The sequence below is a fragment of the Phlebotomus argentipes genome, unplaced genomic scaffold, assembly GCF_947086385.1.
Source record: "Phlebotomus argentipes unplaced genomic scaffold, Phlebotomus argentipes genome assembly contig_2, whole genome shotgun sequence".
NCBI lineage: Eukaryota > Metazoa > Arthropoda > Insecta > Diptera > Psychodidae > Phlebotomus > Phlebotomus argentipes.
In genome coordinates this window covers 9,970,847-9,989,707 of record NW_026776162.1, presented here as the reverse complement: position 1 = coordinate 9,989,707, position 18,861 = coordinate 9,970,847, and the positions used below count along the sequence as shown (strand labels likewise).

The 18,861-nt window shown below is 40.3% G+C and overlaps 1 protein-coding gene across 1 annotated transcript; it reads right to left on the bottom strand.

The window, feature by feature from the left end:
• Positions 1-584: 584 nt before the first annotated feature.
• On the bottom strand, positions 585-17,016 carry LOC132265258 (transcription factor SOX-10). Its single transcript, XM_059765836.1, has 4 exons — positions 16,843-17,016; positions 5,477-5,623; positions 1,626-2,042; positions 585-1,170 (listed from the first exon to the last, which is right to left on the bottom strand). The coding sequence occupies exons 1-4, from the start codon at positions 16,890-16,892 to the stop codon at positions 585-587; spliced, it is 1,200 nt and encodes a 399-aa protein (XP_059621819.1). The 5' UTR covers positions 16,893-17,016.
• Between the last annotated feature and the right edge of the window lie 1,845 nt (positions 17,017-18,861).

The following is an 18,861-nucleotide window of genomic DNA, read 5'->3' as shown; positions in this document are numbered from 1 at the left end:
ACTGTGATTTCTGCCTTCATTTCATGGGATATTTTCACTCGTGCGTTTTCTCGGCGTCATCAAATTTTGAAAGTGCCTTTAGGAAGGGATATTGCCTAGAAATTCCGGAGAAAATTTCACAAAGCATTTCCTGGTTTTCCACCCACAATTATTACTGTTGAATGAAAAGCTTCGTTTTTTTATGCCAATGTTATGGTTTCGCTGTTTTCGTATTCTTTTTTCACATGAGAAAAAAACACGATTGTCGAGATGTTGGAGTGTATTTGATGAAAATCCTCCTGTAGTTGGTTTTGCAAAGCGAGAATTCCTACAAAAAGAAAATAAGTAGATTTGCAAGGAAATAAGAAAAAGCTCAAGGAGATTAATGAAATGCTTTTTGAATTGTGAAACATGAGTGGAAAATCCATTGCAAAATGTCATAAAGGATGTCTTTTATTCTTATCATTCCTATAAGAATTCTTAGAATCAGTATTTCTAACTCTACGCAATTGCTGTACATCTCTTCAGCGCCGGCGGCTGTGTGCGAAGTGGTTAAATGCAGAATATTGCGCCAATAAATAAGCCAGGCCGCGCGTGTCCTTGTACTAGGATTGCGGGCTGGAGTAGCTCTCCCAGGCGTGCGGATACTGATACGGCACTTCGAAGTAATACATGTTGGCGGGCGACTCGGGGAGCGCCAGCATGGGATTGAAGGCGCCGGAGGAGTGGCAGGACGCCACGTCGCCCAGGCCGGCGGGCGCTGGCGTCGGCTGCAGCTCCAGGAGGTTCGGCTCGTCGCCTTTGAAGGCGTACGGGACCTTCTTGGGCGCCGCCGGCGGCTCCAGATACTGCTCCAGCTCCTTCGGATCCACATCCGTGTCCAGCGGCTGCGGGAATTGCGGCGCCGGCGGCGCGGCGGGCAGATAGGCGTTGCCCAGCATGGCGGACTGGTAGTTGGGAGTCGTCGCCTGGTAGGCTCTGTAGGGATCCGGCTGCGGATTCACCGGATACTTGTGCAGGAAAGTGTCGCGACTCGGCGATGAGGAAGCGTAGAAGTCACCACGCATGTTCGCCAGATCGCTGCGATACATGAATCCGGAGGACTCCTCATGAGCTCGCTGCGAATATTGCGACTCCTTCGGGGAATTGTTGCGCGTGTGAAGATTCAAGGATGCCGATGGAGATGCCGTTCTGTGGATGAAGAGAGGAATTTCGTGTTAAGAAACTCTTCTAAAAATAACTCAATTTATTCAAAATCAATCTAAAAGTTGCCTTCTTTCCTAAGAATACGCAGCCGTTGGTTTTAACTTAAGGAAAAGGCGGGTTAAACTCATAAATATCTCTTAGAATTTGATTTTATCGTCTTTTATCACTTATTTTTACCACAATTTTAGGGAGAAAATAGTTAAAATCGACAGTCAAAAAGTGTCAATTATAGAATATCAAAGGGAAAACTAAAGGGTTGTTTGTAGAATATTCTTGGGTTGGTTATTTTTGTATTTCTGATGGTGAGTCTTAGCAAAACGAGGGGTCAAATTGAGTTTTTCAATCAGATTTACTAGAAAACAACCCTCCAGAGATCCTAAACCAACTCTCTTGGAGCAAAATCATCCCTTTTCTTCCGCAATAGTGTCTTCGCCACTGACCTGTAGGCGTTCATGAGCGTGGAAGGCGTCGCCGGCGGCGTCAGCGGATGCGGCTCGGAGTGCAGAGAGTTGTTGGAGCTGCCCGGCGAGCAGGGCGAGTTCTTGCCCGTGGCCGTGGACTTGCCGCTGTAGGGATTGTGGTGGTATGCGAAGTCCTGCATGGCCGAGGCCTGATACTTTGCCGGCGGCATGACGAGATCGTCATGCATTTGAGCCTGGGCGCTCTTGGCGCCCCGCGAGCTCCGGCTGTGGCTGGGCGACGACGTGGAGGTGGATCTGGAGTGTGTGGACGTGGAGAGGGATTTGGACTTCTTCCGTCGCGGCTGGTATTTGTAGTCGGGATGCTCCTTCTTGTGCGCCTGACGCAACTCTTCGGCACGTTCAATAAACACACGCTTGGCCTCTTCTGGTGTCCTTCTGCAAAGAATTGGATCCCATTAGTATCACCTTTCACCTCGTATCCCAATATATCTCCACACGAGTCCCCGAATGGCCGTGAAAAATTATTTCTGCACACTTATCAGTCTCTCTCTCTCTGTATAGCACGAGATATTTGGGTATAGCTAAGGCCTAAATAAATTATTCTGCGGGAACAAACCTCTCTGCAGATACTTTGTGTGCGGTGAAATTCCACACCCTCTCGTGGTATAATTAATTATTTGGACAATTCACAAAGTTACTCTATTAACAGGCATTTTTCCGTTTAATTGTTACCCAAGTAAACACAGAGAATTTCCAGTGAAAACGCCTCTATATAGCATGACATCGCATATATATAGCCAACAGAGCTTTTAATGTAATGCAAAATTCAATTATGTGCAATGTTAATATGATTGAAGTGAATGAAAAATCATGATTTTCCACAATTTTGTACTTTTAAAGTTTCACAGTGACACTCTTTAGGGAGCTTAAAAACTTTAAAACCCACATAAAAGCTTTCAGGTATTGAAGCGCAAAAACTAATCTAGAACTTGTGTTTTATTATTCATTGTTTGATAAATAGTGCAATTGAAATCTCAAAACAACACTCTATCCTCATTCATACATTCAGTGTAAAGCGAGAGAGACTCTCTGGGTGTGTGAAAAGGTATTTATAATCCCATTATTATCCTGGAGAGTCTTGAAAAGGAGTTAGCACGACGAGGACGATAGAATAGAGAGCGCTTTTCTCTTGACAAATCCGTAGATACATTGAATAGAGAACACGTTGATTGATTTTTGCACCTTTTCTCCATAGAAATTCCCAAGGATTCATCCCCACTTCTCTCCCGCATTTTCCATTTATATACACACTCCTCTAATTTTTTTCTCACATCGCCTGATGGTTGTTTATTTAGGAGCTGCCACGGTTGAATGTGAAGTATGACGAGTTTTCACTTGATCGGATTTACTTGCTTAGAGAATTTTCTTTACAACGATGAGGTGTTTTCTCTCTGAGAAAATCTCCTTGGCTTTCTCCACAGCGGCTCAGTGTCGACAGTGTGGGCGGTAATTCAGTGCTACGCAATCGTTTCACCCTCTCGAAAAGTTAATAACATTGAACATTTCTCCACACTGGATAATACCTGTGCATATGTAACACATCTCTTCATCGTCTTCATCGCATAAATGTCGCGGAGAGATGACAAAGTTGAGAGGCTGAATATTCACCCAGGTAAATTACTTTTGAGCCTCGCTCAGAGGTAATTGATTGAAGGATGGCACATCAATGGCATTCTGCGTGAAATTGGATGTTTATCCCCAATTTTGCATGTTTAAATCATAGATATTTGCCATGGAGACACATTTTTTCAAGGGCACGTCGGCTTTTTATTTGCCTTTTACTTAAGCATGTGGAGGCAAAGTTCGTAACATGAAATGTATGTTAATTCGCATCCGGCGTGTTGCTTCTAAATTACCACAAGTTCCTGTTTACCTGAGCCTAATCATAAGCCACGAAAATTTCTTACCCTCCGTGAACTATTTCGCCACGGAGTCTCAATTTCTCATCGTCATCGAATTGACAAAGAGTGATTTGTGAACACTTGGCTATTGACTTTTAGAGCCAGATGGCATACAAATTCTTATAACTTGATTCTGTTTGTACACGTGTGTAAACTGCTTCATTTAGAACTTTATTACATCTTCCCCCAATTTTTCCCCCCATCGCGAGTGCAAATTCTTCCTGGTTTACCACAGTGAAAAGACACAAAACTGAAGAAATGCAGAAGCTGAAGCAGTTGCAATAAAAATCGCGGGAAAAAGTGCTTGCAAAATGCTCCTCAGTGACCCTCAAATGATAACACTCGCGCGATGACCCGCGAAAAGTATAATATTATTACTAATTGTCGACGATCTCGCGGTTCCGCCGATAAATTAATTCTCTCTCTCGTGAATCCAAACACAAAAACACACACAACTTTCCCATCTTGTGCTGCTCGCGTAGATTCAGAGACTCAATGAAAGAAGTTTGGATGTTTTAAATTGATGATTGATGGCACGGAGTTGCGCTTTTATCTTTTATCTCCTCTCAACATGGTGCAATGTCTGAAGCATTTTTTCGACTTGTCCCTCCAGAGCTTTATCGCTTATTTGTGGAGTAAAAATTTTGTAGACTGTATCGCGCGCGACCAGCGGAATTTTGAGTGATTTGTTTGTAGAAAATTGCAGCCGCACAAAAAAGACCCGCCATAAGAAACTGAGCAAGAAAGGCACATATTTAAATTTTGGCAAGGTAATTCTGTGCGGCAGACAGTGTGTCATGCCCAAAAATTGAGTCTGATAACGACCAGGACATCGCGATAGCGGGAATCTCACTTGGCCTCGTTATGCAACACTTGAATACTTTATGCAAATAACCGCCGAATCCCCATGATTGAAGACCCTTTCGATGCACAGTCCGTCTGTACATAGAAGCTAAGCTTACACTGGGGAACAAATTTCTGCCCTTTTCATAAAATGTGGGTTTTTTGATACCTTGTGTTCATTTTGTGCCCTTATCTCGCTCAATTTTCCACGGATTTTCCCCAAATTAGGCTCAAATGATTGATATTAAAATTATCTACAACTTTGTAAAACATCGTGGGAACGTTAGATCACTCCTTGTTGGTCAAAAACGATCTTTTCTGCACCACATTTTACTGAATATCTCCGAAACGAAGAAACTTTTATGTCAAATAGGCTCCAGGAGGAGAACCTGAGGGTCTAGGAGGCTCGGTGAGGAATCTATTTCATGAAAAAAGACAGACAAAAGTGTGATTTTGTTCCCCAGTGTTATTGACGAGCATTGCAACCTTTGCCCCACTTTTCCTTGCTCAATCATTCTTTTTGTTCGCCGAAATCTAACATAGATTCCGAGGAATACACATTGCTCCTCAGTGTGTAATTGGCATGTGTGACTTTCTCTGTGTGTCTGTTTCTTCTGTGCGTCGCAATTTACTTGCTCTAACGACGACCAGATTTTCTTTTTGGCATTTCAATCACGCATGAGGATGGCAACAGATTAACGTGACACACACCTTCCAGCACAACAATTTCGGGCAACATTAGAGGCACTTTTGCAGGGCAATTAAACTGTGATAAAGACGCGATCAATACTCCAAATCTCGCACGATATGTCTATCAATTTGACTATTGCTTGGCAATGGCAAGCAGAGCGGAAATCCTACATGGTGAAATGTGGCCAGTGAGAATCATCAGACGCAGCGGGGCGTCTATGAAAACAGTCATTAAATAATTGAAAACGTGCCTCATTTGGTCCTTGAGTGCCAAAGTGTTATGATTCTCTGGGGCGGGGTGGGAGGGAATCAAGGGAATAATATATCACTTTGGAGAGACGCAGGAATTGCGCAATAATTGGCATCATTACTTACTTCCACAGTTCACCGAGGCGTTTGCTAATTTCCGAGTTCTGCAGATTGGAATTCGACTTTGAGATCCATTTGCGAGCCACTTGAGCATACACCATGAAGGCATTCATCGGTCTCTTCACGTGGTCCTTATTTCGTCCTGTGCGCGCCCTGAAAATTAATTACAATCATTTTCTTTTTAATTAAGTATATCTCCTCAGCACACTCATAAGATACACTCCCACCCAGTCTCCCTCCCACCCAGCGTGGTGGATAAATTTCAGTTAATTGCAAGAATCCGAGTCTCTGGATCTTAAATTCCATCAGCACAGACTCTCTCTCTCTCTCAACCCCTCAAGACGCGCGATGTGCAATTGAACCTCTTCGGGTGTGAAAAAGGAGCCACGCAGTTGGGAGAAAAAACGCTTCTTCCACACATATTCTCACAGTTCTCTCTGTCTTTCCCATTGAAGTGGAAAAATATTATCACCACCTTCCCGGCAATAAACTCATTTATCTGTTTGTTCGGAAGTTGTTCTTTGCTCACTGAAACTAGAAATTCTGACAACCGAGGGTTGCTCCAGACGTTTTTCTCCTCGTGAAACATTGCTCCGCCGAGGCTTCTTTCCCCGTAATACATTTGCCTTATCACCAAATTGTCTCTCAAATGGCGAGAAATAAGAAATTTACTACATCAACTGAGCAATTAGGCGCACTTTTCGGGAAGAAGAATATTTCCTTATGAATATTTCCCATAATTTCAGTCACTGCGCGTGGAAATATTGAGGAAGTCGTTTGTTTAACACATTAGTGAACTGTTTTTCAATGAAAATTGCGCTGGTAAATCTGTACAACACTTTTTGGGACATCTTTTCCGAACATAACCTCAAAATGTCACGAGGAGATCTTTAAAAACTCAGTCTAAAAACTTTCTAGATCACAAAATCAGCTCTTATAATTTGCAAATGAACATAAAATTGCTAATTGAGAGTCTAAATTGTCCAGAATGTTTCCAAAATCAACATTTTCCAAGTTCAAATTACTCTTTTTGATGTTATGTTTGACTCACAAATTGACGTTAAGAATGCGAATTGTGTCGTTAAATCTGTCCTTGATGTGTTACATAACCTAAAAAACAATTACTATGATTGTTTCTATGTAAGAATCAAAAGAAATCCAGAGAATCAATATAATTTGCCAGTAAAAAGCATTCAGAAAATTAATACTATAAGTTTCTGAACACTTCTACTTCGCTAAATACTGTACACCAGTTCTGACAATTATCTCCTCCTTGTTGTGAATTTTATCGAAATGATTTTTACGCTAATTCAATATTTTCCCAGATTGCAATAACTCGATAACATCTCCAATTCCGTGGAATCTCCACCAGAAATCACGAGGATTAGATAATAACGAAGTCTCGTAGCTTGAAACTGTCGCTAGAGTCGGCATTCGCGGTAATAGAAAAGGGTTGACTAATTGACTTGAATATCTAATGAGGAGTAATTAAATTAGAAAATTCGCGTAATTAAGCGTTTCATGGAATTCGCCTGGGGCATTTTTATGATTGTGTTTGATGTGAAACATTTGTGAGAAATTGGAGTGATTGCATGTTGTTTGCCTTACGCATTTCCTCCTCAATCTGCCCAGAGTCTCTGCAAATGACTTGCGCCTGGAAGTGACCTCAACCTCGCACTATCATACACATCATTCCGCCGCACATATCAATCCCATGTGCATGGCAGAAGTCCCCCCATCAGAGTCGCTCTCTCGAGTGATAGAAATTTAATATCAAAGCGTTGCGAAATCAGAGAATATTGTGCGCAGAGAAAAACGGCCAGCAAATGTTGGATCGCGATCATGATAAAGAGCCCGCGATGTACATATTTCTGCGTATGGAGGAAAAACACTTGATGGAAAATATAGTCCAGGACGAATAGCAGATTTAATTAAATACGCTCAGCTCTCGCCTCGTTTGCAGCGACGGCCGTAGATTGGGTGATCTCGTCTTCTGATATATTGGCTACAATAATTAAGCAAAAAGGGAAGAAAAGCGAGAAAAAATGCCACGACTCGACATGCGAGAGCCCGAAACTGGCGACATTTAGAAGAGGAAATCTAAATTCGCAGTCATCAGTTTTATAGACCATTTAGAGAATCACCAGTGACACGTTCAGCAGGCATATTTCTTCTCTCTCTCTCTCCGCATTTCTTCTTTCCCGCCAAATCATTCTGTCTGTGCGCGCGAGATTTCAGGAACACCGAGACCAATTGGAGAAGAGATCTCGATTAGCTGAGTGGCCGAAACTTGAGGATTTTATACATGAACTTTTATCTCTTAATTATGTCAATAAAAGGGCCAATCAATTGAAAATTTCGGTCTAATTGAACAATTCATTGAAAAGTCACAATCAAAAGTAGATTCTCTGGTGATCAGCCATCATCACAAATGGGCTTCCAAATGCGAGAAAATGCATGTCATACGATCAAAATGCGATAAATATCGCCTCATTGGATTCTCTAATATTTCATTTACAGTTCATTGTGGAGAGATTCTGCTTTGGGTGTCTTTAGAAACCTCCAAGAATGAGATTTGGAAATTGATGAAAACTTGCAGGAAACTTTACATCTTTCGCTTTAACTTTCAATGCTAAGCAATATTGAAAAGACATTAATTAGTGTTTAAAAAAAAGGAAAATCCTGATGGATTCAATTCAATAATCAAAACTAGAGTAAAAATCATAAAAAAGATTATTAATTTCCAAGTAGAATTAAAAAATAATCAAAAATTGAATATTTTCGGTAAAATGGTACAAAATATCAGATAAAACGGTGGAAAAAATCATAAAAATCTACCAGAAGCTAAATTAGAACTCCTAAAAGTAGGAAAAAGAGGCCAAAAATCAAAATTTCTGTAAAAATCAAGAAAAATAGAAATAATAATTTAATAATCACAAAATTATTGGTTGTGAAATTGCGAGTTCCTTTCCGGCTTGTACATAAGAAAATCTCCTTTGGACTCCAATCAAATTAATATTTCATGAAATGATTGAATGTTTCGCAGTTCAATCTGAGCTGGAAGATGAATAAGAGAGCACCGAAATGACACAGCAGTCAGTATCATCTGTGGAAAAGCATAACATTCAAATTATTGCCGCATTGCTGAGGCTCGTTTTTGTGGATCACACACACAGCATCTTATCCATATTCCATAGTTTCTCTTGTGCCATCTCTGATCATTTCCGATCGCGAACTCGGGCCGCCATGAGATGTAAAAGATGGGAGAATGAAGGGATAAAAAAAACCGTGATCGCGATGCTATCAAAAATTTTCTCATGTCGGGCTTGTTACAGTTTTCTCGAGTGTAGAGACAAATATTTACATTACCGCAGCATTTAATAGTGTTGATTTGAAGAAAGACACAAGTCGTTTAAATAGTAATAATGGCCTGTGTGACTATGAAGTATACTTCGTCACATTTAACCCCATTCAGAGGCACGGCGGAGTCCTAAACACTATACAGCTCGATGGCGGAAAAGGAGAGGCTCACAGAGCACAATATATATGGTTTTCTGATGAGTGGCGATGGAGGAAAAAAATGAAGAATTAGGATGAAAGGAGGCAAAAAAAGAGAACTGCGCGCCTCTTGACTCGATCTCGTCGAGTGCCACTCTCGACGAGAGTTGGAATAACAATTTCTGAGCCTCACCAAGCGCGTATCTCTCGTTACTCTCCGGGTATTTTCCCTCTAATTGTGTTAGTTTATTTATTTTTTCATCCCATTAATGGACACCGCCAAACAGTGATTTGGGATTCAATTGAAAATCGACAGTCAATTGATGGTGAAATTGCTGAGCTGCAGAGAATCATCGCCATTCGCCACTTCAACAATGCCGAGCAATTTCCACTGGGGATTTCTGCACACACAGAGAGAGACTTCGATGATATATTCAGCGCCCAGGATAAGCCATTGTCAGAGAGAGGGATATTCCAACATGGCAACCTGTGCACGATTTCCCATCAACAGCGCTGTGAATTGTCAGGAGAGTGACACACAGAAGGCTCGCATAGTCGAGAAAATCAATTATGTAGCCGAGGGTTGATGCCATTGAACCATAAATCCCCCGCGATTAATTGCACCACATCTCCGAAGATGCCATGGACAAAATATTGAGAAGGAATTGAAATATCTTGCATTGAATCCATCGTAAGCAGGACGCAATAAAATATCCATTCCATTTACTTTCACGCTCATAATGTTGATCGTAAAGTCCCCAAGAACGGACTATGACGCAGACCCTGGAATTCGATACATTTTCCCGAGCACATGTGTATTGATTAACCCTCACGATTTCACAGTTGCAGTGATTTCTCCGCCAGGCTTAAGGATATCGACAAAAAAGGCATTTTCCACAATTTTATCCAGGTTTTTCAGATTTTAAGAGCTGATTTCTGTCCTCATTTTCTAGTTTTGTCTTCGGTAAATGCTAAGAAAAATTCTGATCAAATTGTGAGGTTATGAATAAGGTTTAAAAATCCATCTTGGACTAATTTTACTTCTTTCAATCCTGAAAATGAGTAAATATAGCAAATATTTGAGGGTTATTTGTCGATGAGAAAATATTTTAAATCTATAACATAACCTAGAAAATCCGTAAAAATGGTTTTTCTAGGCATAATAATTTTTGAAAAAGTCTTTATTTGTTAAAACAGCAGCTTTTAGCTCTATTTTTTCGGGTTAACCGGTTACACATAATGCAATTTTACAATCTTCGAGCCTTTAAGTGCCTACAATATCTGTGATTCTGCGAAAAGAATCCCCAAAAGTGAATTTTTCCAGGATGGGATAAAGTTGAATGGTAAATCACGATGTTTTCCCTCAGCGGCTCAAAGTGAAAAGGCGTGAGAAATCATTACCGAGCCAAAATCGACTCTTCAATTTCATTTAGACCTCATCAAATGCGACCGTTATTCTTCCCAGAAATTCGATACTTATTCTACTCTCGTCTCCATTATTTACCATATACAACACCCACGCAATTTTCAAACCCCATCAAGCCTTCACCCCAGAGCATTTTGTGCCTCGCTGGGGCGTCGAAGGGGGAGGTTTCTGTGAGGCGAACTATTTGCGGAAAATGGTTTAACACCTCCGATGACAGTGTAATTTTTCCCGCCGCGACAATAACTGGGTGTGTGCCAAAGTGACGAGATCTGCGCGCACTGAAGCCCGCGATGTTATTCTAAATATCGCGAATTAGCATCTCATTAGTGGAGGAAAAATGTTTAGGCGCACACAAGTGGCAAATACAAGAAGCGACTCCTTTTTCAATAATACCCGCGAGTCATAATAAATACTTCCATCTCGTTATTTGCATAAATGTGCAAAAATGCCGCCCAGAGTTGTCGCTTTTGTGTGAATAATCGCGCCTGAAGAGGGAAGAATTATTATTTAGAGGACTTGGAGAAGAACATCAATTAACATGGATCAGACACACGGAGAATTTATACATTTTAGAGAGTGTGACAAATGGATAACAAATGTGCAGAAAATAAAGCTATATATCTAATGCTATTATTTTTTATTAGTCCCTTAGTTATTATCATTGAACATTTTTAAATACTTTTACACCATGAATTCATGCAAATTCATCGTCATTTCGGAGTCTGGCAGACCTTTCAACCGTCAAGAGACACTCGCACATCAGCTGCAATTTTCACCGTCACAGAAATTCCCATTTGGAGACGATATAGTTTTGGGGTGACGCAAGAGCAAAAGTGTCCTCAGTTGTGCAAAATGGTAGTGAGATAAGACAGTGGCAGACACGCCATCAGCCCTGAAACTTTTTCACAGAGAGAGAGACATTGCCGTTAAATTGCGCTTAAAGTTGCACACAAAAGCTAATTAGAATGGCGTATATGGCGGGGAGTTGAGGCAAATATGGTTAAATAATAAAACGTATAGAGTGTCAAAAAGAATATTAAAATACACCTTGTGTGAATAGGCAAATGAAGAGACGCCGCGGTGACAAATGAGTGTGGGAAATTGTGGGTAAATTTCATTGTACATTGAATGTGGTTCGATGCTGGCTGTCTCATCGTCTCATCTTTTCACCCATATCTTCCTTCCATTCATTACAATTTCGAAATGTATATTTTGACTAATTTACTTTAGGTGTTAATTACAGTTTGAGAAAAATTCATATTAAAAATTAAGTGGTAAAATGCTAATTTATTACTCATCAACAAATATTTACACGTGAGTTTTCTGATGCCTTCCATTACTCAACACCGCGCACTCTGCGTGGCTTTTATGAATGAAAACACCGCGACTTTTATATGTTGCCACTTTTTTTCATCTCTCCACGGCGACAAGATGAAGCATGGGAATTCTCTTTGGCATGCGAGGGGGCGAGAAAATTGAGTCATTGAGGTAACTTCCTTTCACAAAATTCGGCCATCACCGACCGTTCTTGTGTAGCAATTTTCTCCGCATCCTTCTCAAACAATTTTCCGTTTCCCATCAATCACCGCATCCTCCGCACCAAGGAGAGAATAATATGGCTAAAAGCTGTACACCACTTCCTGACACTTCCATAGCGTGTACGGAAAATCCTTAACATTTCTTACGACTAAAAGCTAATTGAGCATCCTTTTGTAAGGAATTTTAATAGAATATTTGATGATTTTTAGCTCCAAATTTGTTATTTTGAAGTGAAAATTTGAGGTTATTTTTAATGTTTTCTACTATTCTTTAACACTCAGCTTTTATTCTGAGAAGAAATGAGTGAATACGCCTAATTTCCTTTTCAGTCAAAGAATTTCTAATTTAAACTCCCTTTCCGTTCCTAAATGGGCACTTAGAAAATATATGTCAAAATGATGACTGAAATTTATAAAACTAACGTTTTCATGCAATATTTCATGAGTTTCTTCAGTTAAAGTGACACTTTTGAAGATTTTTCGAGATCATAATCCTTAAATTAGGATTAAATATTCTTTAGAAATATCGACTAGAATCTTTCTGACTGAAAATTGCACCTGTTTGGTACAAAAATTAGGTTATGTTTTTGGAATCGTTTCTTTAACACTCCAGCTTCCAAAATTACGATTTTCATTGAGCAAATATGCGAAATTATTGCATAAATTAAAACACTTCCACTTCCTATGACTTCTGCAGATCTGTACACCACTTGTGACCATATTTTCTCTCCCTTGCTGTGTACGCAACTCTGTGTCGAGCCGACAAATCGATAGTTTGCAGGTGGATATAATATTCCTCAGCAGACCGTCTTTATTGCAAATATTTATTTGGTTAGTAAAACTCAATCTCCACCAATTTCCTCCAGATCCGTCTCTTTCCACCTTGACAAGTGCGGCACAACAGAGGCACAGAAGTAGTCAGAAATACTGCAGCCAAGCACTTTATAGTGCGCAACTTCATGTGGGAAAATCTTGGATACTCAAGTGTAGCTTCGTGAACTCATTAAGTCAACATATTTCTCCTGATTAGTGAGTCTCTGAATTTGGGCAACAAACTCCACGAACGACCCTGTGTGATGTGTATTCTATCAATTTGGCATTTTCTGTGCGAAATCACTGTAAAATCTGTAAACCATCATATATAGCACGAGCTGTATGCTGAGGCATTTTCTGCTTATGCTCAAGATACAAGGAAAGAGCAAATATGCGCCCCTTCACGGAAAAACATTTTAAAACCAAACAGGAGAGTTGAGATGTGGAGTTGAAATGACGATGAATACGGCAAACAGACAGTTTGTGTAGTTTTTTCGAAAAGTGCGTGCGCGCCTCCCATATTTATGCGCCTTATATGAGCGACACCAAGAATGGGGAAGATGAAAAAATCCAATATGTGTAATAAAAAGGTGATGAAAAAAATATTATGCATAGGTATGGAGAATAAAATAAAAATCGGTGAACATATTAAAAGCATCTATTTAGCGGGATGGTGCTAAATAGACGGAGACAAGGCGCGGTGCGAAGAAATCGAATCAATCCGCGGATGTGGCATTCTCTTGACGGATGAGGAATTAGTAAGTTCTCGATGTACAATTCCAACCAAATAAAAGACACTCTCAGAAGAAGGGGGGAAGAAGTCTCTAAAGTGGTCACAGCAGAAACTCCCAATCACACGAGTAAATCGGATATTTTCTTGTATGTAAAAAGACTCCAACCAGTGTTGAACTTTTCAATTTCGTCGTCTGCAATCCACAAAGTCACAATGTGCTTTACAGTTCTGGGCATCTCTGATTCACGAAGAGGCTGTGGCATTAGTGATTAGGCATTGCCAGTGATGATCTTGCAAGACTTTCTCAATTTCTCTACGAATTCCTATAGCTGTGACTTCCGCTTCTTTCATTCTGAGAGAATTCTGAGGTTCAAAACTGATATTTTTCCATATATTAAAATTTCTCCCACCAAATTCCCCACTATTGATTTCCGTCTCTGTCGATGCGGTTTTTTATTCATAAAAGTGTTTGAATGAATGAAATGTTTTCAGCGCGCCTTTGTCTCATCCATTCACAGATTTCTACGCCAGCATCATAAAATGCACCACGAGAAGATGTACTCACGAAGCGCTGAAATCCTTCGCATTGTGTTTACATAGTACATGAAGCATGGGAAAAATAGATTATTTCACTGTTGGCTTCACTCACCTTTCATCCGTGCTTCAGTGGCTCTAAATACCCTGTCTTTGGCGGGATTGCACGGCAAAGGAGCCCCCATAAATCTGAGCTAGAGTGAGTTAAGGGGAGTTCTTGTCTAATTATAATGTCGTAGACGTGAATGATTTTCTCCCAGTGATGGCGAATTAAGTGTTAGTTAGAAGTCTTGCGTAATTCTAGCCTCAGCTTAAAGGTGGTGATAGTGAGGGTGACTGACTTAGTTTAGCTTCTCAAAAGACCAATTTGTACATGAGATGAAGAGCTTTTCAAGTTTGATGTACATTTCAACCGACAGATGAGGTTGAAATATTGCTCCATACCTTGCGATATATATTATGAAACTTTCTGTTTATATGAAGATAAATGAGCAGGTCAAACACCAATAAACTCTCATTTGATCTCGAAAGGATAACTTTCCCATACAACACACACGCCATCCTCGTCTTGCGGGGCATGAAGGAATTTATTGCATATTTCAACTACATCCCTTCGGGTTCAGCCTCTCGATACTCAACATTATTATACAACTCATGCTATAAAGTTGACTTTATTCATTCAACTCTTGCCCAGCGTTCTCCATTAATAACACACAATATATAGCAATGGTAGGAGACAATTTGAAATAAAAGAGAAAATTGCACCAAAGAACTTCCAACACTATATCGCTCTGCTCCTAATAGTTCATGAACATTAATTGAATTTTCCCCCTTCTTTGCACTTCATTGCAATTTCATCGAAGCTATATGCACAGCTTAAGTGCCATCCCTTAAAGCATGTCTAGAAGAAATATCTCATGACGTCTGTAACACAATTTGGGAACGTGTCGAGGAGATTCCAAAGTCCTCACAATGCTTGAGAGAAATATATTAGTGAAATATTTCATCTATTTCATAAAACCACTATTCGTGGCTAAGATCTGTGCGCCACTTTTCTTCCAGAATACTCTCAGACTTCATCCGCTGTTTCAATTGCATTTCTTCCTTGATTTATCATCATAATATTGATTAAAAACTCCAACAATTGAACTATTCTGCGAATAATCCTGTTATTCTCAATTTTATTCTCATGAAAAGGACTTGAATACTGAATAAAAGAGCTTTTTCAAGTTGAAAGTCAATGATTTCCTAAGATTTCGCCTAAGAAACAGCAGAAAAACTATTCAAAAGACATTCTTCTAATTTGAAATAGTATTCTTGAGGTTATGTTCGATTTTTATGCATAAGAATAATGTTTAAATTAAGTTAATTACGCTGAGTTTGGCTTATATAAGGCACATAACCAAAAAAAAACAATTATGCCTAGAATATATTAAAATTTCTTCGCATGACTTGACTTGTGTGAAGAAAAACCGATGAAATTCGTCTAGAAAAGATGAAAAGAAAAATGTTCTGTTTGATTTTTTTGCACATCTTTTTTCTTTGTAATATCGAACAATAATAATGCAATATTTGTACGCAAGGTTTAAACTAAACACATAAATCGATACAATAAAATGGCAATTTTCACGAAAGCAGCGCAATGTTTAACATTCTCTGGCATCGCTCGCGGTGCTGCACAGTCACGGCACTACAAATAAGAACTCTCTCAGGGTCGTGTTCTCCCGCGGCACCTCAGCAAATATGGATTGTGGCTGATAAAATTGTCATCCGCGAGGGCACATGCATCCTCCAGGCACGCCACACAATCTGTGCTCTCCGTTGCAGGCCGTGTCCCACGTGAAATACACACAATTTCCTTATTTGCATCTCCTGTGAATTGAGACACCACCAACTTGGCCTCCCCTAATCAAATACCCGTCTCTGGCGTCAACTGTGGGCGCTCACAAGCTCTCAGACGAACCACTTATCACTCCGTGCAGACAGGAACACACGTGCAATAAAATATGAGCGGGAAATTCACGACTTTCCTGATATCGTGTCCCCTTCCAACGTAACATTCTTTTCCGTGGGTTCTGCGCGGGGAAAAGTGAATTCCGCTGCTTAGATCTATTGCCGTGGCAGGTTTCGAGCTATCCGTGAGAACATATGTAATCTCGAGAGCACCCTTTTATCATGGTGGAATCGGGGTGAAAGACAAACAGCGTGTGGCTTAAAAATTTATATTGCCAGAGAAATTCTCCGCCAGAAACTTGGAGAAGTTCTCCGGAAATACAGGGAAAACTTCTGCCAAATTCTCTGCAGATCCATAAAATACATTCCCCATCGCGCCCTGAAATATTTATACTAGTGTATGTCATTAAAAAATACATTTAAATGAGATACTTCAGGGTTTTGTTCCGAGGGTGAATCAGTAGTGTTTTTTTTTTCATTGGGAAGAAATGGGAAAGAAAATAGACAAAATACGCTATAAGTTTACAGCATTTTTAGCTCATTAATCTTCTTGATATTCAACTTATAATTGTTGATTATCATTAGTAAAATACCAGAATGAACCACCCTCAATTGCACACCCCTTTTTCTCACGATAGAGAGCGAGAGAATTGTGCTGAAAAATGGGAAAAATCAATAGTCTCTCGTACAGAGTTGCAATTTAAATTGCAGGTACAAAAGATTAAATATTTACGACCGTCGATGGTGGTTTTCTTAATTAAAAATTCCCGAGAATTTTGGCGCGGTATAAAAAATGGAAAATCAATTTCCATTGCACCATCGCTTGAACCTTTAACACGGGGCAAATGGTGTGGAAATAAAGGTGGAAAATACTCACTTGGTGGTAGTTGGCTCGAGTGTAAAGTCCTCCCCATTGAGGATCATCATTGCCGCTTCGTCGATTAAATCCTCCTTCGTTTTGTCCTTCTGCGACTCACCATCGGCCGAAGTGGTGGCGGAGATTTTGGCACCATTGATTTTGGCGTCTTGCACTTCATTGCTCGCATTCACATCCCCGAGATCCATGGCTGCGGGGGTGGTTAATCAGGGACGAGGGCTCGAATTGTCTGCGTCTCACTCACTCTGACACTATTGGCTCGTTCCGGCGAGGCCAATTTTCACATTGTCTGGACGAGGAAGAGCGGAATTCCTCGCCAGGAAGCAATTGGACGCGATTAATTGAATCACTCGGGGTGAAGCGATACACATGACATGAGCCACGAAGGGTGGCGGAAAATCCCGGGCAAATCTTCTTTGCGCGCCAAGACAGTAATTGATATTTATTGACTGCGCCTTCTTCGCAGCCTCGCGCGAAGATTGAGAGAGAAAGCGCTCAAAGTGGAGGTCCGAAGATCTGGCTCAACTCGGCGAGATCTCGAGCAAGACTGCCTCTGAGCGACTGCCTTCGAGACTGAGGTCTGCCGATGAATGAAGTGTGTTGTTTGTAAAAAGCGTCAATTTGATCCAACAGAGCCGTTAAGACGCAGATAACAGTGCCTATGTGCTGGAAAAATTTACCACATGTTGAATATGATGGACCTGAAGACACACACATCGCGCGCGTCTTCCATTTGACGGGCGCATTTCGAGGCGGGCGGAAGACGCGCGGGATTCAAGAGGAGCATCACCCAGAGAATGTTGATAAAGCCAGAAGAGTGTGAGATGGTTTAATTTATGCATCAAGTGATTATGCACTATAAAGTTTGCCCATCAAGAATATTTATTGGCATCCCTTCTCGTCGCTGCATTTCAACACAAACTCCATCAGCATCTCCCAGTCGCTGATGAGCAGCTCGACAATTGATTCTCCCGTTCTGCATGGAACAACTACCAAAATATATAATTCACATCGTACTGAAATATATTTTGCGATAGACTAACATTTTCAATCAAAATACTTCACAAACTCTGTACACATTTTGCAAATAAATTGCTCTCCAGAAGCGCCACTCGCATGAAATTGAACCTATACACAAAATGCTGCATTCAAGAATTACTCGCTGTTTAATTGTTTCGGATGTGCTGCTGGAAATCCGATATAGTGCTCAGCAAACTTCGAAGCACCACCGCAAGGGATGAAGATACAATGGTGCAGATAAATTGCATCATCGACTTATCTCGATGAAGTTCATCGATAAATGCTGCGACAGCACTTGCAGGAGTCTCTCAAGGATACTCTCCGCTCTCCCTGCAGATGCAGTATATTGCGGAGATTAGATTGAGACTATCGGATGAGCATGATCTCAATTATAGATCCCCGAACTCATCATCGTGCCGAAGAGTCATTTTGACTTAGTCATTGTTCTCGGAACTGAATTTCACGTATTTGATTTTTGGCACTACAGTGACTCCAAATCAAATAGGGCCACCTGAAGCACTGCGACTGGTTTGTATTTTTCCACAAATCTACCCTAATTAATAAGGATTTACCGTGCAGAATTTGAAGATATTCTGCCTAATCCGAATTGAATTGTTGTATTCAAAGGAAGAATTCTTTGAATTTTCTTCCATTTCCATATGTTTTGGGTTCTTAATTTATGGTGTCTTCAGGATAAATGTCCTGTAGATTTTCATATTTAAGATCTACTAAGAATTGTTCCCTAAGATGTCTCCAAGTGGCCTTATTTGATTTGAAGTCACTGTTTATTCTCCGAAATTGGAAAGCTAATCTTCTTGCAAAACTTTTACAACTCAATTACTAATCAACTTAGACTGACTAAGTGTCATATTAAAGCTGTTGAGTTTCTTTTTCTATCTTCACAACTGAATTTGTGATTTTTCTATATTCTTTAAATTCCTGCAATTTTTATTGCATTCATGCTAAAGAGCCTGAAGTCAGAACAAAAATTCGCTCTTT

What these genes read in the sequence shown, in the direction of transcription:
- LOC132265258 (XM_059765836.1), bottom strand. Translation starts at nt 16,892, where the DNA reads ATGATGATCCTCAATGGGGAGGACTTTACACTCGAGCCAACTACCACC. An exon ending in CTCGAGCCAACTACCACCAA is followed by an intron (nt 5,624 to 16,842) that starts GTGAGTATTTTC and finishes ATTAATTTTCAG; the next exon opens with GGCGCGCACAGGACGAAATA. An exon ending in CGCCTCGGTGAACTGTGGAA is followed by an intron (nt 2,043 to 5,476) that starts GTAAGTAATGAT and finishes AATTCTTTGCAG; the next exon opens with AAGGACACCAGAAGAGGCCA.